Raw genomic sequence first — 23,533 nt, forward strand, 5'->3', positions numbered from 1 at the left:
TCAGGACAAAATGTATTGCCTTCTTAATCATGTGATTCCTGGAGTGAGGATATTTTTGTATACAGCGTAATCAGTATGAAATAGGCACTACGATAAGACCCATTTCTTCACCAATCAAACCTTGAAGTCCCATACTGTTAATTCAAACCGTGACAATGTTCCCTTATCCAATTCTTCTACTGATGGTTTTAACTGAATGAACTAATGCTGTCAGACCTCCTGTTCCATAACTCTAAGGTTCTCACGAGAACACTGACTGTTCCTATAGCAACCAAGCAGGGGCTCATGGACGGTGAATGAGTCAATCACCAAAACTTGGTTCCTTAAATTCCTAATATACCTCTTCATCTTGATCATCTCCACTTGATGAGTAGACCTGACAAACGTTTCCAAAAGGCAACTCCTGTAATAATCGTACAATGTAGCAAAGGTGCTAATGAGCAGTGTTACGCCCAAGGGCCTTGCTGTTTTAGTTCGCCTGATCCAAAGAGCTCATTATTCCTATTTGATTGCAGACACAGGGCCTGTGGTTCAATCAGGGCTTCAAAATAAAAGTATTTTTGGGGTGACACAGAATCCCCTCAGGAGAGGACATTAACCAAACACTTGGAATGCGCTCGACAAGTCTCAAAGCAAACAAAGTTAGGTCAGTTTTGTCTGTTCTTCCTGCTGCATTGCACTGATAAGGGGGGGGGGGGGAGAGAGAGAGAACAAGGCCAAGAGGCTTTTGGTGGAAGGAAGGGGATTTTGTTGAGGGCGTTGTTGGCTGTTGGAGCCTCTGGCTCAGTCTGTTTCAAGTTCTCTTCATGGCCACCTCTTGGGGCGGGGGGTAGTTCTGCCTGAGAAGAGAAGCATCCACGGCCTTCATAACAGTGTCATCATCCGTCCGTCTTTAGCCTGCATGTTGAGCTCTCCTACATTCACCTGACGTTGTGGGGGGAAACGGTCCCTTCCACATGCACCTTAGTCTTTATCTCCTTCTTCACTGCTTCCTGAGGGAGGGGGGCATAAATACAGAGTTAGAGGGTAGATCACAGATCCTATTCACTTACTATGTACGAGGTAGATAAAGCACATGCCTGTCTTTCTGTAGTTTGTTTGTGTTGGTGCACTCCTACTTGCCTCCTTGTTCGGTGTCTGAGTCAGTGAGGTGTGTAAGGGAGAAGCTGGCGATGCTGGCCGGGGAGATGGAGAAGCGGGAGTAGTTGGAGCTGCTCCAGCTGGGCTCCGGGGTGCAGCCCCCGGGAGGGGGAGGGGAAAAGTAGTGCGAGGCTGTAGACGAAGGGGACACTGTCTTAGACACGGCCAGGTCCGAAGCTGCCTTGGAGAGGAACACCGAGGGCTCCGGGGACGAGAAGTCGTCATCCCATTCAAACCCACCGCCTGAGGGGAGAGAGACCTGTTTATAACCTTGATTTGGTACAATTAAGAGGCAATATGGAACATTTGCCACTGGAGGTACTCATGAGCCAAAAGAGTCGTCGCGCCCCCCCCCTAAATTACCAAAATGTATCATTGTTTTTAGCAAATGTTCAAACTATAAACATCTGGATTTGTATTACATTGTCAGGTAGGTTTCATGGAGCCCTATAGGTTCTTCCTTGATAATGCTGATGGACGTTGGCTGTATCGTGATGACTTACCTTCTTCATCTGTGGAGCTCTCTGTGGAGTTGGTGAACCTATTCAGGTAGCTGGCCGTGGGCACAGGGCTGCTGAACTCTGACACCTGGCTGTTGGAACCTGACGAATGGTCTCCCAGCTCCTTGGTGGGGGTCTCCTACAGATGGGGAGACAAATAAGTGCAATGGTTAGAGTACAGTCTCATAACATTTAGACGAGGTCAGATTGCACAGAGAACCTGTGAATGGTACAAAAAAAAAACTTCAATATCACATGACATTCAAACCATTTCTAATGCATAGCCATAATATTTGTATCCTTGTTGTTTTGATGTAGAGTGGGGAGAACAAGTATTTGATATACTGCCAATATTGCAGAAAAAAGTCCAGAAAATTACATTGTATGATTTTTATGTCATGCAATAAAATGCAAATTAATTACTTAAGTATTTGATACATCAGAAAAGCAGAACTTAATATTTGGTACAGCAACCTTTGTTTGCAATTACAGAGATCATACGTTTCCTGTAGTTCTTGACCAAGTTTGCACACACTGCAGCAGGGATTTTGGCCCACTCCTCCATACAGACCTCCTCCAGATCCTTCAGGTTTTGGGGCTGTCGCTGGGCAATAGGGACTTTCAGCTCCCTCCAAAGATTTTCTATTGGGTTCAGGTCTGGAGACTGGCTAGGGCCCTCCAGGACCTTGAGATGCTTCTTACGGAGCCACTCCTTAGTTGCCCTGGCTGTGTGTTTTGGGTCGTTGTCATGCTGGAAGATGCAGCCATAACCCATCTTCAATGCTCTTACTGCAGGAAGAGGTTGTTGGCCAAGATCTCGCGATACATGGCCCCATCCATCCTCCCCTCAATACGGTGCAGTCATCCTGTCCCCTTTGCAGAAAAGCCTCCCCAAAGAATGATGTTTCCACCTCCATGCTTCATGGTTGGGATGGTGTTCTTGGGGTTGTACTCATCCTTATTCCTCCAAACACGGCGAGTGGAGTTTAAAAAGCTATATTTTTGTCTCATCAGACCACATGACTTTCTCCCATTCCTCCTCTGGATCATCCAGATGGTCATTGGCAAACTTCAGACGGGCCTGGACATGCGCTGGCTTGAGCAGCGGGACTTTGCGTGCGCTGCAGGATTTTAATCCATGACGGCGTAGTGTGTTACTAATGGTTTTATTTGAGACTGTGGTCCCAGCTCTCTTCAGGTCATTGACCAGGTCCTGCCGTGCTGATCCCTCACCTTTCTCATGATCATTGATGCCCCACGAGGTGAGATCTTGCATGGAGCCCCAGACCGAGGGTGATTGACCGTCATCTTGAACTTCTTCCATTTTCTAATAATTGCACCAACACTTGTTGCCTTCTCACCAAGCTGCTTGCCTATTGTCATGTAGCCCATCCCTGCCTTGTGCAGGTCTACAATTTTAGCCCTGATGTCCTTACACAGATCTCTGGTCTTGGCCATTGTGGAGAGGTTAGAGTCTGTTTGAGTGTGTGGACAGGTGTCTTTTATACAGGTAACGAGTTCAAACAGGTGCAGTTAAGAGGTAATGAGTGGAGAACAGGAGGGCTTCTTAAAGAAAAACTAACAGGTCTGTGAGATGAAATTCTTACTGGTTGGTAGGTGATCAAATACTTATGTCATGCAATAAAATGCTAATTAATCGCTTAAAAATCATACAATGTGATTTTCTTGATTTTTGTTTTAGATTCCGTCTCTCACAGTTGAAGTGTACCTATGATAAAAATTACAGACCTAAGTAGGAAAACTGCAAAATCGGCAGTGTATCAAATACTTGTTCTCCCCACTGTAAATGTTAGATACAAGTGAAACAATGTCTGTGTGCATGCAAAAGGTGACAAGTGGGTACTCTACCTGGTCGAAAAGGAAAACAGTGACATCGTCGAAGAACGACACAGCTCTACTGGCACTGTCTGAATCACTGCCCCCTGATGGCATGGAGGGTTTGGCACTGGGGGTGACCTTCAGCAGGCTCTTGAGGTTCCGCACTCTACTGTCATCTGAGACTATAATGGGAACCGGGTGCACCGTGTCGTCCTCGCTGTCCTCGCTGGAGCTGTGCAGCCGGTACGCCCGCATGTCATCATCTGAGTCGTCGCTGTTATCGTCCTCTTCGTCTGCCTCCCCTCCGTCCTCCTGCCGATCAGAGCCGTCCCGCCTGCCCAGGTACCTCCCCTCCATGTCGGGCTCCTTCAACTTGGGGGTGATCTCGCTGGCGTAGGTCCTGGTTAGCTTAGCGTGTACCGGTATGTTCTCAGGAAAAGGTTTTGCTGGGGTAGCAACAGCAGGCAATGGAGGCTTTTCCAGGTCCTCGGTGGAAGTTCCGCTGGACTCTGAGTGACTGTGAGTCCTGAAGTCAGGGAAGAACTCCAGTGTCCCGGTTTCGTCCACACTGCCGTCAATGGACACAGGTGAAGTCTTCTCCCAGTCCTCCTCTGTGGTGAGGATCAGCACAGGGAGACTGGTCCCTTCCAGGGGCTGAGGCTCGGTCTTCTCCACTCCGATATCAACCAGAGCTTCTCGAGCAATGGGAGACTGTGACCCAGCAGAAGACTCTACATGCTCCTCCTCTGTGACTTCAGGAAGAACAGATGGACCTCCAGAAACACGGCCACTGATGTCCACAGTTGGCGAGATGACTTCTTCTAACTTCTTCTCGGGCTCGGACTCGTTGTCAGAGAAGTAAGCAGAGTCTCTGTAGTTGCCCCCCATGAAAGATTCCTCGCCAGGGGCGATGGACTCTGCCTGCTGGTCCTCACCGTCCTGAGTCTCCACCTCCGAGACGATGATTTCAGGGGGAACCAGCATGGTAGCCGCTGCTGGCTCCTCGTCTTCCTCGGCCAAACTCAGACAGTTTTCCTCTGAGAAGTGGTCTTTGATGATGGGCTGAGAGTTCCACTCTGGAGACTCCAGGTTCTCTGTCTCGTAGCCGCTGTCGGCTGTTTTGTATGGGGGCTGGAGCTTGTGAGGGGCTGCCGGGGTGTTTAGCTCTTCGACAGACTCCTCCAGCATGTGGCTGTTGTCCAGGGAGTCTGGTGTCTCGGCTGAGTTCTCCACAGTGGGCAGAGTGGTGGAAACACTGTCCTCCAGTAGGCTGTCCTGGCTGATCTGGTCCATGGAAGGACCAGAGACCAGCAGAGAGGACCTGTCGTGCTCGTTGTCATGTTCATGCTCAGAGAGGACGGTGTCCATTTCGGCCTCTGTATCATCTTCAACCAGGTCGCTCAGCAGATCATCACTGGTAAAGCCTTCACTGGTCAGGCCATTGTCAACAGCAATCTCACTGACATAGACTGGGGGAGAGCTTAGTGGGTCGTCTGTTGGCTCTTTGATTCCTATGGATTCAACACAGTCATCCTCTGAGGCTCTGAGGCGGTCTTCAAGGCTGGGGTTTTTGGCATCCATGCACAGGGGGTCTGTAGTGGCACTTTCAGAGAGGAGTGTGGGAGACTGGTGGATATTTGCTGAACTAATAACAGGGTCCTCAGCCCTCTCAGAGGTAGAGTCAAAAGCAGAGTCCATCATATTAGAGGACTGCTGCCGCAGTTCTCTAATTGGCAGCTGGTTGCTACAGATGTCCTCTGTTACCAGTGTATTTGAAGGCACCCGTGTTTTAGGGTCTGCTAGAGGTTGCAGGAAATCCACAAAACTGGGACTCATAAAGTCAAAAAGTTCCTCCTCTGCTGGGGACATGTTGCTCTCCACAGGTTTTATGGGGATCTCTGCTACGTTTATGCCATCTATGGTCTCATCATCATCATCCCAAGAGTTCATTCTGAAACTGTGCTCGGGGATGTGGGTCAGACCAGGTTGGAGGAGGTCCAGTTGTTGACTCCCACTACTTTTCCCTGATAAACCAGAGCCCTCCTTCATCAGGCTCTTCTCTTTGAGGAACATGAAGTTGTCCGCTAGTTTCTCAGTGTTCAGTAGCCTCATCACATCCGGGGTTCCCTCCCCCTCTGCCTCCTCTAAAGAGTCCTGGAGGATGAACTCTGAATGGCGCTCCCCTAAAAAAGAATTCCGAAAGCACTTTTCTGTTCCCTGGGCCTGCCCCTCTACAGACTCCCCTCTCTGGAAACCATTTCCGTTGAGTTCTGGAAGCTCCATGAAGCCCCTGTTCCAGGAATGGGAATCCTGTCTGGAGTCTCCTTCGCTGAAGATGTTGGTGTGGAAGGGGCTGTCATGCTCACTGGACGACCAGATGTGGCTGTCCTGGAGGTACGAGTCCTTAGAGTCTATGCTGTGGTGGAAGAAGTCTGCATCGGTGCTGGACTCATCCAAGCGGACGTCTTGGAGGGTGACAAATTTCTGCCTGTCTGAAAGTGTGTCTACCTCCGGACCCCTGTTCTCCTCCACGGTGCTCTCCCCCTGCTCCTCCAACTGGATGTAGTACTCATTTCCATTGGCTGGTTTGTGAGCGTCAAACACGGGAAGGATCCCGGGGATTGCCGAATGGGTGTTCCTGCTGTCGGAGCCCCCCGTCCTGGGGGCTGCGGGGTCTGGAAAGTGGGCCTGAATGTCCTCGCTGGGCACGGGGAAGAACATGCTGTGATAGTTGAGCGTGGTGTCCATGGCCGAGCGTCCATGGCCACTGCTGCTGTCGTAATGGTCGTGCTTGGCTGCTTCCCACACGTACTCGAAGCTCAGGCCACGGCTGGTCTCAGTGACGGTGAGCACCTCGTCCACCTCGGCCCGCAGGGCGTCATCTGCGAACTGCTCCAGAATGGGGTAGGAGGAGTGGCTGACGGTGGTCTGGCGTGTGATAGGGTTGGGCTTGAGAGAGTCCCAGCGCTGCTGGAAGTCGCCCTCCACATCCTTCTGGCCCTGCATACGCAGGTAGGTGAGCAGCCGGTGGATCTCCTCGGCCGTGGCCCGCTTGTCTGGAGTCAGCCAGCAGAACTGGAGCACCTCATACCTGCACAGGGGAGAGAGTTGAGGTATTACCCTTTATGGCATGAGCCGAGGCTTTTTAATTACAGTTTGACTTCATAGCAGAACATATCGTTTCAATGTCAAGTATGCAATTCATACACTTCTCTTTATGGTCAAGTATTTAAGTTTTGTAACAATTCAGGAGACGCTCCATAAATAACTTGTAGTCCAGCTAGACTCAGTTGGTGTCATGTGTAGTATGGTTGGAGAGAGCAGGACTGACCATCTGTCAGAGTAGGGCAGCTCCAGCTGTGGTTTCAACAGTTTGATCTGCTGTTCCCTGATGACGTGGTTCAGGACCTCACGGTCAGACAGGTGAGGGTAGGGCTGGGCTGCATTCTCAAACAGCTCCCACAGAGTCACCCCCAAGGCCCTGCAAACACAGGGATCAGAGAAACACTTATGACTGGTGGAGGGATAATTACAACTCACAACCTACTGTACCCATGTGCATGGTGGCAACATGGGTCTGTGATTAAATGCTCAATGAGATGATGGGGGGGGGGCTATTTTCATATTGCAGCGTAATACATCCCAATTAATAATGTTCTTGATAAAAATAATCAAAAACAGGTCCCAAAACACAAATATTCCTCGAAGTGAAAGATTACACCGAGTTGCCCCCCACGTTTTATACTCATAACAGCCTCAATTTGTCGGGGCATGGATTCGACAAGTTATCAAAAGCGTTCCACAGTAATGCTGGCCCATGTTGGCTGCATGTCCTTTGGGTGGTAGACCATTCATTATACCCTGATTCTACCGCTTGTCTGTCAAAGTTGGACATGACATTTTTACATCTGAGCTCCGAGAGTGTGCGGCTCTCCTTTGTGTTTTTGGTGTTCCACTCCGCTAGCCAGGTGTGCGTTTCTTTCGCCTCTAGACCATTCTTGATACACACAGGAAACTGTTGTGTGTGAAAAACCCAGCAGCATTGCAGTTCGTGAAACAAACCAGTGTGCCTGTCACCTACTACCATACCCTGTTCAAAGGCACTTAAATCTTTTGCCCTGCCCATTCACCCTCTGAATGGCACACACAATGTCTAATTTGTCTCAAGACGTAGAAATCCTTATTTAACCTGTCTTCCCTTCATCTACACTGATTGAAGTGGACTTAACAGGTGATCAATAAGGGATCATATCTTTCACCTGGTCAGTCTCATGGAAAGAGCAGGTGATCTTAATGTTTTGTATAGTCAGTGCATGGATCAATCCACGACTAGAGTTCCTTTTGCGTCTATTCAAAAATGTCCAAGTTTACACCATTTTAAAGCCCTAGTTACTTGTTTTCTGAGGATTAACATTTATTTCACGTGATTCATTTACGTTTGTCATTCATTTTAAGGTGAACCCTGTTATGTGAACTGAACTCTCATTTTAATATGTGAAACTATTCCTTTGAAAATAATTTTTCTAAACAAATAGTCAAATCATAGCGTAAAAGCAGGTGAGCTGGTGCTACTCTTTTTGGCCATTATCTGGTGTTTTGTGGTGGAAAACAACGGTCAACCCTGTCACCCATAGGCTAGACAATTTCAATATTTTTGTGAAGTTTGCATTCAATTCCCACTCCGTGTTGCACACAAGCTTCCATCCCCCCGGTCACAAGGGGATTTATGGTCAATTAAAGATCAAACAGTCCACCCTGCTACTTCATTTGTCAGTTACTATAATGTTTTTGTTTAACCTCTATAATAGACCAGGCATTCACAGCTTCCATTTTTAAATGTATTTTGTCCTATTTTCCTGTTAAATAAATATTACAGATGCATTTTCTCTCTCAGGTGGGCTTAATGAGTACAGTGGCAGAAAAATCACTCCCTCTATACAATGGAAATAATTACATATTGTTCAATATGATCAATACTAACTTTGCATAATATTGTATATTTATAACCCAAACCATTGGTTTCCAGATATATTAAGAGTAGATGTTACTATTGTTTCATCATAAATCACTGGTTCATATTAAGCCGGTTTGCATTGAAACACAGGGGGATAGTGAGCTTACATTCTTAATATTCAATTAACATATGGTTTTTGTTCAGATTACAGCATCTAGCCATGGTGCCTTTATCAAGATTAGAAACAATTAAACCTCTGTATTCTCTCCAAGACATTTGGAGTGGACAGGTAGTCATTGATGCAGAGAGAGAAGAATAAGATCACGGTTGAGGGAAATCAGGCCTACAAGTAGTGGACAAAAAGGCCAACATAAGAGGGACAAGATGATGACTTTTGGGGGCATATTGTTGACCTTCATTCATCCAGGTGATTCCGTGTTTTGGTCCACCAGCTGTCCCTTTGTAATACAACAGTAGAGAGGTAGATTTGAAACAGTCTTCAGGAAAACAAGTTGAACTAATTAACAAGAATAGCAGTACAGGAAATGTGAATCAGTTTTCAGATAAACCATTGCGTGTGTTATGGTCTTTGTGCATGGATTCCTATCCACAGAGGACCAGTGTGTGTGCAGGTTTTTGTTCTAACAGAGTTAACTCCTGATTCAACTCTATGATTAGTTTATTAGTTGAATCAGCTGTGTACGGGTGGTTGGCAAGAACAATGATACGACTGGACACCCTCCCGATGAATAGTAATGATCAGTTTATTTTAATAACTTTAGGGGGGATTAATATAATAATTTTACATAACAAATGTCAGTTTTTAATATTTGGAAATGAATTAAAATTGATAATTTAAGAGGTGGGCTTATAATGGTACATTAGTAGCCATTAAGCCCAGTCCAAACATAATGAGGAATGTATATTTCATTGTATCTCCTTTTTCTACGAAGATTAGGGCAGTACATGTTAGAAATGTCTAAACTTAGATGTTGATGGGCTTAATATGTACACTTAACCTACACTACCCAAAATGCACTCTATTGGTGGAATGACCCATATTCTGAGAACTAAACATATCCTTATTTAGGGGTATATGTGGTGCTGCAACGAGAGCCTCCTTATGCAACGTTGTGATTTACAGCTGTGACACAGACTGGCACGGAGCCATGAGGTCATAAGGGAGGGGCCAGGAGGGATAGGTTCCAGTGTTGCTGTGCTGCCGAGTGGGAGTGCAGGGTCAGCGTCTTCTTCCCTTTAGAAGTCAGCTAGACTGAGTGCCTGCTAAGATTTAGCCTCTCTCTGAGAGTGTATCTGGACAGAAGAATCAGAGATAGTCTATCATCTTCAAAGGAGACCCTGACCTACTGCTCAGCAACAGGACACAGGTTGACTCACTGTGTTAATGAGTTTATTTTATTCAACACAGTGAAGCACAATGCCCAGGAGGCTGCTGAGGGGAGGATGGCTCATAATGATGTCTGGAATGGAATCAACTACACAGACACCATGTGTTTGAGGCCATTAAATGTATTCTGTTCCAGCCATTACTATGAACCTGTCCTCCCCATTGAAGGTGTCACCTACCGCCTGTAAATTGCACAGTGACCAGGTGGAGGTACCTACCACACATTGCCAGGCTTGGTCTGGTCCAGAGTGATCACGCCCCCATGGCGCTCCCCCACCAGCTCCGGGGCCATCCAGCGCAGGGGCGCTGACTCGTCGTCCTCTGTGATGATGTAATCCTCCTGTGACATGAGAGAGGGACAGAGTCAAGCATGGGGCATCCATGTAATTACATGCAGAACACGTAAGTGTAATTTAATAGGATGTCTATCTCAGAATAGTTCTACAAACAACCAGTAGGCTCACATTCACCTTTTTCCCCCCATTCAATTCAGTGATGTGTTTTGCCAGGGCTTCTTTCGAAGAAGCATTTGGATGTTTGGTAGCCTTTCCTTCAGTTCTAACCCACATTACTATGCTTTGAGTTGTTTTCAGAGTTCCTAGTAAGTACTTAAGCTCATAAATACAGCCAAAACACCTCTGGCCACACTTGTTGACCGTGCTAAATGGAGAGCTCAACATTATTTGAGGAATGCAGCGGGCGGAGCTAGCCTTATCGACAGTCAGGCCAGGGACAAACGCAGTAGGGAGTTACACTTTGGTAAAACAGAGTTCTGCCAGACTGGGCTCAAAGGCTGTATATAAACCCCCTACCTACTGGAAAGCACTTATCCTCCCCTTAATAAACCACTTTTACACTATTGTGTTGACTACACGGACTAGGCCTTATACTACTGTACAGTACTGGCTTTGACATCCTTTGAAACTTTGGTGGATGTGTAAGCTCTCTGTTCTGCTGGGCTCAGTATTGTGAAAAGGCTTATAGGTTAATGAACCTAAACTGAAACTATTGTAACAGCACACATACAGATGCCACTTCCTTCTGTCACCTGAAAGTAAAACAAAATCCCCCTGATTCCATTTGAAGGAAAACAGGATGGAAAGTTCCCTGGTACCTTGTATCTGTAGGGGCCGATGCCATAGTCTCCCACTTTGACCGTCAGGTCTGCAGTCAGATAGCAGTTCCTCAGGGCTAAGTCACTGAGAAAGGAGAGGGAAACCGATTAAAGAAGATTCAAAAACATGAGGATTTACAGAGTTTATTGTGTGTTCAATATGGTCTGGTGTGGTCATAGAACGGTTGAGTTCAATCTGGTGTGTTGTGGTCATAGAACGGTGAATGAATCACAGGGCCGCAAATAATAGGCAGTTGGTCCAGTTGTTCTGGTGCCAACCCACAGGTCCGGTTGAGTCTAACCAGCACTACATCCAACAAATAGCTCTCATTTGTTCCCTCTGAACTAGGGTTGGGCGATACTTGGGGAGAACTCTTCTACGACACGCAACACCAAATATCGCAATATCTGATAATCGTTTTGTGTCGTTAATGACTAAAATCACTCGACTGTGCAATTTGTGCTTATTTACAATATTAGTCGCATTCTCATTAAATAATATTTGTGTGGCGAAGAAAGACTTAATTCATTTAGACTTTCTTTTCAACATATTGCACAGACTAACTGATTAAACTGCACAGTTTAGATTTGTAAAGTTCAAATTAAATATAGTCTTGCGCATCACAATATATCATCAATGTCATCATATATCGGCCAAACCCAAGTAAGCGGTTTCAGATAAACACTGCAGTTCACACAACTGTAGTCTCTGAAGAGAAAACAATACTCTGAACCTTATCTTGTTCATCAATCATTTGGGAAGAAGATGGAACTCTGTGCTGCTGCAGGACACATTTAGATTGGCTCTGTGCTGATCTCATGCGATCATGCAATGGAAATAAATAATTGAAAGGGTGGAATATACAGTTTGCCAGTTTATTCGGTACACCCATCGAGTACCGGGTCGGACCTCCCTGTAGCCATGAAGGGATGTACCTGGTCAGCAACAATGTTGAGATACACTGTGGTATTCAAATGTTGCTCAATTGGTATTCAGGGACCTAATGTTTGTCAGGAAAACATTCCCACACCATTACACCACCAGCCTGTGCCAGGCTGGGGCCATGGACCCATGCTGCTTATGCCAAATCCACGATTCGTCAGACCAGGCAATGTTTTTCCATTCCTCAAATTGTCCAGTCTTGGTGGTTTAGTGTTTACAAGACTCTTCTTGTTTTTAGCTGATAGGAGTGGAACTCGGTGTGGTCATCTGCTGCAATAGCCCATCCATGACAAGAACTGACGAGTGGTACGTTCCAAGATGCCGCTCTGCACATCACTGTTGTACTGCGCCGTTATTTGCCGGTTTGTGGCCCGCCTGTTAGCTTTGCACAACTCTTGCCATTCTCCTTCGACCCCTCTCATCAACTAGCTGTTTCACCCACAGGACTGCATGGTTGTTTTGGTCACACCTTTCTCGTAAACCGTAGACACTGTCGTGCATGAAAAGCCCAGGAGGCCAGCTGTTTCTGAGGTACTGAAACCGACACGGCTGGCACCGACAATCTTACCATGCTCAAAGTCACTTAGGTCACTAGTTTCACCTATTCTAACATTTAATTGAACAGAAACTGAATGCCTTGATGCCGGTCTGCCTGCTTTATATACCAAGCCACGGCCAGTATTTTTGGGGTGGTGTACCTAATAAACGGTCTACAGTATATTTTCATGCCTTAAATACACTGTACAGGCCTATGACAGGATGACATATCCCAGTGACAAATTTTGAATAATTACATTTTCCTCACCCTAATATGATTAAATGCCATGTCTCAGGTGATTAAGGACCCCTTCAACCTGACTCTAAATCCAACCACCACAGACCCAGGTCAGGGCAGCGCCAGACAAAGACTGGGCTCTTCAGTGGCTTTAGACCCAAACACATTTGGACTTATCGCTTGTATCACTAGAAGAAACCTCATCCAGTTGCTTCTGTTCCGCCCCTAGTAACAAAATCCCCACTCACTCATACAGCACCAGGATATTGTTCCCAGGGAAGAACACTCACATGTGGGCAGAGTGGCAGTGAGGCGGGGTGGACAGGGGAGGGCGATAATGGGGGACAGGGCTGTCTGAGTGGACAGATGGTATCTCATTCAGACTGGGACCCTCATGGAGGGAGAGGCTCTGGTTTCCCCTTGGCCCATTTCACCACCAACGCGTTCCAAGCGCGTCTCTTTTACCCAGTCTATCCGTGGACATCGCTGACACTAGTGGTCTGTGCTCGTACACCCCGAGAGCTACTGTCAGGCCCACTGAAACATCGGCAAGATAAATTGAGAGATATTTTAAACCTCTTCTGTCCTGGATGTTCCCTGCTGTTGGCGAACACAGTGCATTACAGTACTACTGGAAGATCAGGGAGAGAGAATCAGATTCAAAGTCGTATCCCTACAAGGCAAATGGCATGGGGGCAGTTTGGTGCAGACACATCAGCAGATTCTTAACCTCTGACAGAAAATCCATATAGTTCAGAGACCTAGCAAGTTAAAAACAAAGACCTTACAACAACAAAAAAGGAGATCAACTGATTTTGCTCATTTTTTTCAAGTCAAGTGAAACTATCATTTGCGTAAAATTACCAAATTAATTCAAATATGTGCTGGATGCTATGGTTGTCACACTGGTCGAAAAACTGGGGAACACAGTTCCCTCTCCTCTACTGCCCCATATGCTATTTATCCCCAGGGTTGTTATGTAATGTCAGTCAGAGTGGTTCTCCTGGACCGCCATGACAGCTCGCTGTCTTATTGCTGTGGCCACCCCATCACAATAACATGCTGGGCTCAGACCACAGACCCTAAGCCTTGGCTATAGTTTCAGTTCACACCACTGCCACCGTCCCAGAAGCCTTTGTGGCACCGTGCTAGCCACTGCCCCGTGTCGGGTACTTTGTGGGCGGGGCATCACACCTTGGTAGTAAATCAACTTTGCAACCCAACCAAAAGAAAAGCGGTGCACTATTTTTTATTACGACTGTCATTACGACCCTGTTAACGGTGGAATCTCGTACTTGGGCTCCTTTTGAGTTGTAACACAGGATAATAAATGGCCAACATGAGGCTATCCATTTACACACAAACAGCAGAATCATCATATCCCTCTGACAGGCTGATAGTTGACACTGTGGCAATGCGTGGGAGCTGGGTAATTGGAGCCCTTTGGGTTTATTCTGAGCATGTGGATGCGCTGAGCGGAGCCTACATGTCCTGCTCTGCCGGGTAAAACGTTAAACCAAACAGGCCCATGCAGCACTCTCCTTTTTGGACAGGCCCAGTGTCCCTGTTTAGGATTGGCTCAGTGTTGGCTTGGGAGTAGGAGGACGTATCCATAAGAGAAAGTTGCCATGAGGGAGGCCAAAACCACATATTTCATTTGATAGAGACAGACACATTAATATCACTTGTCTGATAATATCGTAACTCAACATTTTTAAGTTGGAAGATTACTTAAAATGTTTGAATTCTTAATTCCTTGAAACACGACTGTCGTTTGACATCTGAAGGCTGTGCCCTTAGCTAAAGCCGTGTCTAGTTGTGACTGACTGGTGGAAACGGAGCCAGAGCAGAAGTGCTACCTGTGCAGGAAGTTGTGTTTGTGGAGGTGGGTGACGCCAGCAGCGATTTCACAGGCCATCTTCTGCAGCTGCAGCAGCTCAGCATTTCGGAACATCCAATCCTGCTGAGACAGGTAGCTCCGGAGGTCCCCCTGAAATGGAGACACATGCACAGGATAACACCTGTGTACTAGTTTTAATGCCAAAAACAGCATTTGCTTAGTCCTTATTTTAATATAAAATGGCACACAGAAACATCACAACTTGAAGCTCCTGTCTTATGAGTGAATATCTGAAGGTGCATTGTAAGCAGTCATCCACACAGGGGCAGTAGACTCCATCCAACTGCATAGCTCTCTCCAGCCCAGCAGGGTTTTACTGCTGATGGGGGAGTAGAACCAAATAAGGGCCCAGCTGTTTAATACACCTAGGTCTATATGCTGTGTCACGGCAATTTTAAAATACAAAATCCAGCCAGTGGGATGGATCGACTCTTGCCGAATGGCCAGGTCACGTTTCTGGGCACACGGTCAAAAGCTCCGTTTGGGAGAGGAGGTGAACGGGGCAGGCCAGGGGTGTGTGAGAACAACGAGTCCCACAGTCTGGGGAAATAGTTTGAGGGTGGCAAAATTAAATTCCCACCCCTCAGATGTTGGGGAGGGCAGCTGAGGCTGATGCCAGAATGTAACAAACCACCAACCCACCAGAGACCTCTGATTGTAGTGGTACAAACCGTCACTATGTGGATTAGGCCGAGGTGGCATGAGTGCAAGGCATTCATCTGTCAGTTTAGATCAGTAACATTGGGATAATGAGTGAGTTGATGGATTCACTGACAAGGCTCCTCCTGAGGTAATAGGGGCTTGCCTCGTACTATTGTGTCAACAGTGGCTGTGGTTCACAACCTGCAGGCAACTCGAAGCTCTGAGAACTGCCATGAAAGGCTTGCATTCTCACCTACATCTCTCAACATAGTGCAGCCTCCTTTTAAAGGACAAATCCTTCACAACACATTGGTAAGACTCTTACCATTAAAATAAAAAAGTGTTGTGAAAAACAAACGACGGAAAGAACATTGAGCAAAGACCACAATAGACAAAGCCACACCCTTATTTTGACGCTGCGCCACTAATCCAGGATGGAATTTCACTGAAGGGGGCATTATAATGTATCATTTCAAAGGACTTTAGCTACACACACCCTCTGCTACATTGTCATTTATCCTACAAATACGAGGAACAGTAGAGGCCCCAATATGGAGCCCTGTGGAACACCACATGATATCCTTCTAGCCCCCAGGCGGTCCTTCACCAGGATCCATTCTGATCGGTCCCTTATACAAAGTCAGTCAGATCAATTGGGTCCTTGACAAGGATAGGATCTACTCCAATAAGGTCCTTCTATACACAGCCAGTCAGTGAAAAGGGCTGCAGGCCCAGGTATGTATGGGGATCAGGTCCACCACGGTGGGGGAGCTCTGGAGAAGGTGACTGCTGTGTCACCCGGAGCTAAGAGAACTCCTGTGGAATGTGGTAGTGAAAACACAGCCACTCTGCGGGGTCATACAATATACAGGCAGCTTTCTGTAAAACTGTCAAGGTAATGGATCAGCCGTGTTTACTCAGAGCTCTCTGTGCCCTGACTGATTACAAGCAGCTTAGACCAGACTACTGACGGAACCACCATAACTCCTGTTATTGTCTTGCTGGAAGATCCACTTGCGGCCAAGTTTCAGCCTCCTGGCAGAGGCAACCAGGTTTTTGACAAATATATCCTGGTACTGGGTAAAGTTCATGATGCTGTTGAGTGTTGACATTAACAAGGGCCCCCAGGAACAGTGGAAGAAAAATGTCCCCAAAACATTAACGTTCACCATCATAATTTACAGTAGGCAGTGTTCACTGCAACCATTTAGCTGTGGCACTGCAAAGTCATTGCCGCTAAACTAAAAATATGTAGCATCTTTCTGCCAAGGTGCACTTTGAAGATGCTATAACAGTCCACATTTACTTTTCCTCTGCAAATACAATGACTAATGACTAGAAAATCCAGACAGCCCCACAGTAGAATATTTGATATATTTACCTAGTCTGGTTGTTGTTGTGTGTTTTTTGCAAGATAAATGTTCCTCTCAAGGTGCATTCAAGTTGACAGTGTTATAGGAAGGAACAAGCAGCCAATTCTTAATGCAACAGCAATTTTAATGGCATTTGTTTAAAAGAGCTTTCCATTCCTACTTTTTTCTCATCTTCAAAATGTGTGTAAACTACATCATTGTAAACCCAGAGTTTTAGCAGTGGCATGGTTAAGAACATTAGCACGCCACAATTCACTGTGAGTGCATAGGGGAGTGTGGGGCAGAATGTAACACAGGTCAATGGTAAGGAAACTTGGGGTAAAACACAGCCCCACCAGAATATCTTTTTTTGGAGTGACTCAAAATTGTGATGAGACCGATTACATTTTTTGCTGAGCAAGACTAGTGGCCACCAGGGATAGTGTTGGGGGGGGGGGTAAATGGTGACATGGCGTAGTTTCTGTAAGAAGTGCAGGCAGGGGGCGTATGACCTCAAGTTACCCTAACAGGTAGGCAGGCCTACATAATGTTCGCTGTGTTTATGCACGTTTTTGGAACATCAAATTCATCAATAGGATACTAACTAATTAAAAGATCACATTTGGGATCTAACTAATGATTAGATCAATAGGATAAATGCAGATAAGCGAACACAAGATTCAGACTATTTATAGCCACTACGCTGTTTTCAGCTGGCCTACAGGTGATGATGCTTATTGCTAATAGCATTCCTAAAAATATGGACCATGCATAGGCTATATTCACAATGTTCCAATATGTATAAAAATAAATAAATACAAATATGGACCATGCATAGGCTATATTCACAATGGTCCAATATGTATAAAAATAAATAAATAAAAATGTTAAACAAATCATTTTACCAGTATGTTATTAGGCTCATTATATTTTAGACGGCGTGAGCATTATTTTATTTTTCATTCACTTTGGAGTAAAAAGTCCCCAGAACAGAGCTTCTCAATCTTTCAATATAAAAATTCTCTGGGGGGACCCCCTCCACAACTTCTCCCCCAGAGCTCCCTTTTCATGTCATCCAACAAATGTAAACGTTTGCTAAACAGCATTGGTATTTGGATTGGTTGGTACTTTGATCAGATGACATGAAAATAGAGCACTTTGGCCACGCACACCAGTGGTGGGTTTGGTGTTGAAATGAGAATGTATGAGCAGAAAAGAACCCCATACCTACTGTAAAATATGGTGGTGGATCTTTGATGTCATGGGGTTATTTTGCTTCCACTGGGGCCCTTGTTAAGGTTAACGGCTTCATGAACTTTACCCAGTACCAGGATATTTCAGCCCAAAATCTGGTTGCCTCTGTCAGGAGGCTGAAACTCGGCTGCAAGTGGATCTTCCAGCAACACAATAACCCAAACACACATTAAAAATCAACAAAGAAAATGGTTAATTGGCTACAAAACTGACATTTTACAATGGCCATCTCAGTCTCCAGACTTGAAACTACTATAAAAACCTGTGGTTGGATAAAGGATATCAAGGATCTGGAAAGATTCTGTAGGGAGGAATGGTCTAAGATCCCTGCCAATGTCTTCTCCAACTCATAAAACATTTTAGAAAAATGCTCAGTGCCATTATGCTAGCAAGGGGAGGTATTGAAAAGTATTGAAAACAGGAGTGTAAATCATTTTGACCCCAATGTTTGATACAAAGTTTTTTTTATTTAATTTATCCATACAAATATCATGACACCTAAATAATTTAACAATAAAAAAGGTGCAAAACACCCCACCCATACCTGACAAAATAAGAAGTCCTCAAAGCTCCTCCATAGACCAGATGCAAAAACTGTTGCAGAGACATCAGAGCTGAGCTACCTCATCAAGTTAATACCTCCGGCCAAGATGACCCGCTCAGTTACAAGGTACACTCACACCCTCCTCTCCAGCCTGAAGTTGTTTAACGACCACAATAACATCAAGTCATTAGCCAAACCCCATCTCCGTTCTCTGGATGTCGATTAAAGCAGCCCCTGCCTACAACTAGAGGCCTCTGCTATAGTAGCGGCCAGTCAGTCACAAGGCACAGTACCAGGCAGAGAGAGAGAGCTCTGTCAGAGATATGGGGGGCATCCCTCCTCCCTTTATAGAGGCTAGATCTGGGTTGGGGTCTAATTTATAGAGGCTAGATCTGGGTTGGGGTCTAATTTATAGAGGCTAGATCTGGGTTGGGGTCTAATTTATAGAGGCTAGATCTGGGTTGGGGTCTGATCTAATTTATAGAGGCTAGATCTGGGTTGGGGTCTAATTTATAGAGTCTAGATCTGGGTTAGGGTCTGATCTATAGAGGCTAGATCTGGGTTAGGGTCTGATTCATTGAGTCTAGATCTGGGTTAGGGTCTGATTCATAGAGTCTAAATCTGGGTTAGGGTCACTTGAGGGCTCCCACATGTGCACACACACACAAAGTCTGACACACACACACACACACACAAAGTAAAACTCCATCTATGCAAACAAACACGAAGCCCAACAGTAAACACATTCAAGACAAACACACTATATCAAACACACACTATATCAAACACGCCCCACTTACACACAAGCACACGCGTACACACACTAAATCGAGGGCTGATGCCACTGCGGGTAACAGCCTTTCAGATGCACTGAAAAATGAGCTCTGGCCGAACTGAATCAGAACATACCATTCACATGCCTGACTTACAGCCTGTCATCCCGAAACAGACTCAGCCGAAACACTAACCCCAAGAGGGGGAACGGAAACACATAGAAATAAATACCTCTGAAACTCCCAGCTAATCCTAAAGACAGGCAGGACCTAAACAACAAGGTAATGTATATTCTACCAAGACTGAACATTCTGACGCGCGCACACAGCACAAGCTGACAAAAAAAGCACTATGAGGACCAACATATTGCCGGTGTGGAGAGGAAACACACAAACACAGCAGTATGTGGGACTGGGCTCAGTGGTCTGATGGGGGGTAAATGGAGCCTGTTTGCTGGTTGAGGGAGGGACGGAGGGAATGTGAGCTGAGACAGGTCCCTGATGAAACCTGCTGCTATGCAGCTCTCTGGTCCTGGGCACAGGGACAAGAGGGGCCCAGAATAGATCAAGAAAAACATTAGATAAATCAGGCCATGATGGACAGCATTGACGGAGTGCAGCTCCCCAATAACCCAAGACGGATAGGCAAGCTAATTTAAGATGCACGGCTAAACCGGCAAGGGGGTGGGGCTTGTAAGGCCAGTTGATTGGGAGACTAAATGATGTCTACTTATTGGATGGCGTTGGAACTGGAGTCTGAGCTGCCCACAAGCGAAGCTTACCACAGTCAGACCGACAGGATGGTCTAATTACTCCCTTCCACTCTGATCATGAGTTAGGAAAAATGCTTGGCATGTTGACATATCATTTGGTGGCAGCTGTGGGATTCATTCAAAACATGTTCTGATGTTTTGACTTTTAAAAGTGTTCACTGATAAACTATAATAGGTACTGTATATTGACTCATACAATCATAAATGATAGCAATTGAGGACACTCACCAGCTCGCAGTACTCAAAGACCAGCAAGAAGGGGATAGCCTCCACACACTGGCCCAAACACTGCAGGATGTTAGGGTGCACCAGAACTCTATGAAGAGAAACACCGGTTAAGACGATCTACTGTAGTCTTTATCACTGATGTGAATACTGAAGGACTACAGCTGGCATCTCTTCCAGTCCAATTTTGTTACTAAAGTCTAGTGAAATAAGAACACTCTGCAGTGTCCAAGTTAGAAGGCAGAGGGTGCTGCTCCACTAGGAGAAGTCAGGCGTAGCGGTCATTATAATACCTTAGTTACTTTATTCAAGTACTGACAGATCCGTTACTCTGTAATTTAGGTTCTTGCTATAATGCATTTTCTAAATTAATCTGGTGTGTTCCATTTAGCCAATTGTTGAAACTGGGCCTTTGGCAAAATTTTGCGGAAAATCTGAAAATGACCCTGAAATTACCATGACAATAAAATAAATGTCCAAAATGACCCTTCTTTTCAGCCTCTCCCAGCAGACATGCAAGTAGCTCACCTGTAAGGGTCTCCGTGCTGCAAGAAGTCATTCTGCTCCATGGCACTTGCGTTAGCCTTCAGCTCCTTGACCACCGCCTTGGCCCCACCTGGGTCTGTGTAGATCTCACTGAGGAGGACCTGGACACACACACACACAGGTTAGAGTGCAGGGAAGGAAACACACAGGAAGCATGTTAAGGGTCGAGCCAAAACACTGGTAGTCTGCAGGAAGGCAGGTCTTTCTGAAAACAAGGGAAGGATGGTGGGGATGTAGTTAGGGGATGGGGGGGTGGGTGTAGCTAGGGGATGGATGTAGCTAGGGGATGACGGGGGTGTAGCTTGGAGATGGGGGGGGAAGCTACGGGATTGGGGGGCTGGGGGGGGGTAGCTACGGGATGGGTGAAAGCCAGGGGAGCCATGGAGAGACAGCATTAATCACAACATAGAACACACTGCCAGGTGGTGTAGGACCAGAGGCTGAGGGGCTACTCTAGTCATATTTACCATGTTGATTCATTAAGGATGAGCTTCAACTGTGACGAAGTGAGCAGCTGTCTCCTTTTGTTATTACGTACACCAAAACTCAACCCCGGGGTGAAATACTCGCTCCCTCTCAAACACACTGTACAGGATACTGGAGACAACTGACTAAAGCGTCTGGAGTAGGGTTGGAATTTTGGGAAAGGTAACAGAATTTTGAGAAATGTCTTACCTTGCCAAACCAGCCGTTCCCAATCTCCTGGATGTAGCTGAGACTGTGACGGACCACCTGAGGGCCAGTGGATCCCACTGCGGTGGCCAACAAAAAAAAGAACCCAGAGTTAGTGTGTGTGTGATCTGCAGGTATGTGGTAGTACGCAGCATTCTGATCCCAGACCAAACCATGGTGACTCAATAGCACCTGTTTGTTTTTTCTATTTTTATTTATTTAACCTTTATTTAAATAGGCTGTTGCATGATATCAAATGTTCCTCTGTATGGTTTTTCCTCTGTGAAGAGATGCAGCCAGGGCATGAGTTCAATCAATACAGAAAACTGGAGCAGTTGTGCTGTTAGTTATCTAAACACATTAGCAGGATTCTATTCAGATCAGATGCTCAGGCCAGGATATGTTCGAACTGTATTTACTCATTGCAAAACAACAGCCGTGTTACACATTATGGATTCCCAGGAAAAAGGTACAGGAGTGTTTAAACAAAAGCTTCATACATTAAGATGTTAATCTACTTCCTTCCCATATGAAGCCTGAGCATGTAAACTGAGGCTAACCTTTGACCTTACACAGGGCCCATATGGAACTAGTACAGAAGGAAATATCCAAGGGTCAGAATTTGTCACATGCCACTGAATCTACTGAGAAATGTCTTACAGTATATGAGAAAAAGAGCCGGCAGATGTGGCCTCACTGAGCCAAGTTCGCTACCTAAACCAACACAGACGTTATGCATGGGTTGCCCACACAATCAGGTCAACAAGCCTTGTTGAGGGGACTTAACATCAAAACTATTCAGAGCTCTAAAGTTAAACTCATTTGGTCGCATATGTGACAAACTATTTTTTGTGCAGCCAGAGATGTTATTTTGGGAGCATTGTGCGACTTGGAAAAGATCTCCCAGATAATAACTGTTGTAGCCTAACGATAAGGCTTCGCCGTACCGTTGTTTCCGAGTGCCCTAGAGAAAACAATCTGATTTGACAGCGTCATGGTTGCACCATTACTACAGCAAAAAACTGCTTGCTTGTAACCCAACAAGGTCAAAAGATCTGACCAATATTACCGCCTAAACATTTCTATCTTCCTATAGCGGGAACCACATTTTACATTCAAACCATGCCATTGTAAAACTATTCACTAACCATTTATAATTTGTTCAGTCATGTCACCTCATTGGCGAGCTAGCTAACAACCTGGTAACTTTTTTTTAAGTCTCATTTAACTAGGCAAGTCAGTTATGAACAAATTCTTATTTACAATGACGGCCTACCCCAGCCAAACCCAAACGACACTCGGCCAATTGTGCACTACCCTATGGGACTCCCAATCACGGCCGGATGTGATACAGCCTGGATTCGAACCAGGGACTGTAGTGGTGCCTCTTGCACTGAGATGCAGTGCCTTAGACCGCTGCGCCACTCGGGAGCCATACCAGTTTATCCAAACAGAAAGGAAAAGGGATAGCTACTTCAGAAGATCAATGAATGAATGACACATCTCTTGCATGTCATCATCGCAAATGGGACATTTTTAAAGAGTGTGTACAATTAAATGTACTGGTTTTACACAGTGTAGAAAAAGACTAATATTCCACAAATTACTTATTCTTCAACATTTTAGCTTTTATAAAAAACTAATGTCTTTACAGTTTAGGCTGTAAATATAGGCTGTATCTCAATCAATTAGAAAATCTTATTTTCAGGTGCTCCTAAATTTAATGTGGTGCTTCCTAACATTTTTCAGTTGAGAGGACCACTGCTACCAATAAAAAAAAATGTTAATTTAGAGCCCCGAATGCATTACGGACCAGGAAGTAGAATATAAACTCTAGGCCTATATGCACCTCAGACAGATTTGGCCCCATCCTGTCTTCATATGAATCAGTGGGAAGCGTTTGAGTAAATCCTTTACAATAGTACATGATAAAATTACAAGGATTTGACCTACTCCCCAGACAGAAACAGCCTTTGTGCGATAATGCAGTCATGATTTTGCATCAGTTGTGGACCTAATCTTGATCTTCGCGCGCTGAACATTTTCTTTTTCAAAGGGCCCCTATGATAATCACTCTATCACTCCTTTAAATGGAGTGATCCCATCTAGCCATCAAATTAAGTCACAAATCCATAATAAGTACAAAGACATAAGCCCTGGCCATATGCAATGCACCAAA

The 23,533-nt window shown here is 45.5% G+C and overlaps 1 protein-coding gene across 2 annotated transcripts in view; it reads right to left on the reverse strand.

The window, feature by feature from the left end:
* Positions 1–711: 711 nt before the first annotated feature.
* The window catches only part of lmtk2 (lemur tyrosine kinase 2), a 42,247-nt gene continuing 19,425 nt past the window's right edge, over positions 712–23,533 (reverse strand). Inside the window, exons 4-14 of one of the 2 annotated variants that reach the window (XM_064986972.1) lie at positions 21,358–21,450; positions 20,665–20,783; positions 20,140–20,227; positions 14,533–14,663; positions 10,956–11,040; positions 10,060–10,181; positions 6,811–6,960; positions 3,510–6,570; positions 1,644–1,779; positions 1,123–1,383; positions 712–992 (exon numbers count right to left, since the gene is read on the reverse strand). In XM_064986972.1, coding sequence (XP_064843044.1) covers positions 964–992; positions 1,123–1,383; positions 1,644–1,779; positions 3,510–6,570; positions 6,811–6,960; positions 10,060–10,181; positions 10,956–11,040; positions 14,533–14,663; positions 20,140–20,227; positions 20,665–20,783; positions 21,358–21,450 — 4,275 coding nt within the window. In that variant the 3' untranslated portion in view covers positions 712–963. The remainder of the gene's footprint in view (positions 993–1,122; positions 1,384–1,643; positions 1,780–3,509; positions 6,571–6,810; positions 6,961–10,059; positions 10,182–10,955; positions 11,041–14,532; positions 14,664–20,139; positions 20,228–20,664; positions 20,784–21,357; positions 21,451–23,533) is intronic. The other variant, XM_064986971.1, reaches the window with a different exon arrangement.

The sequence above is a fragment of the Oncorhynchus masou genome, chromosome 14, assembly GCF_036934945.1.
Source record: "Oncorhynchus masou masou isolate Uvic2021 chromosome 14, UVic_Omas_1.1, whole genome shotgun sequence".
NCBI lineage: Eukaryota > Metazoa > Chordata > Actinopteri > Salmoniformes > Salmonidae > Oncorhynchus > Oncorhynchus masou.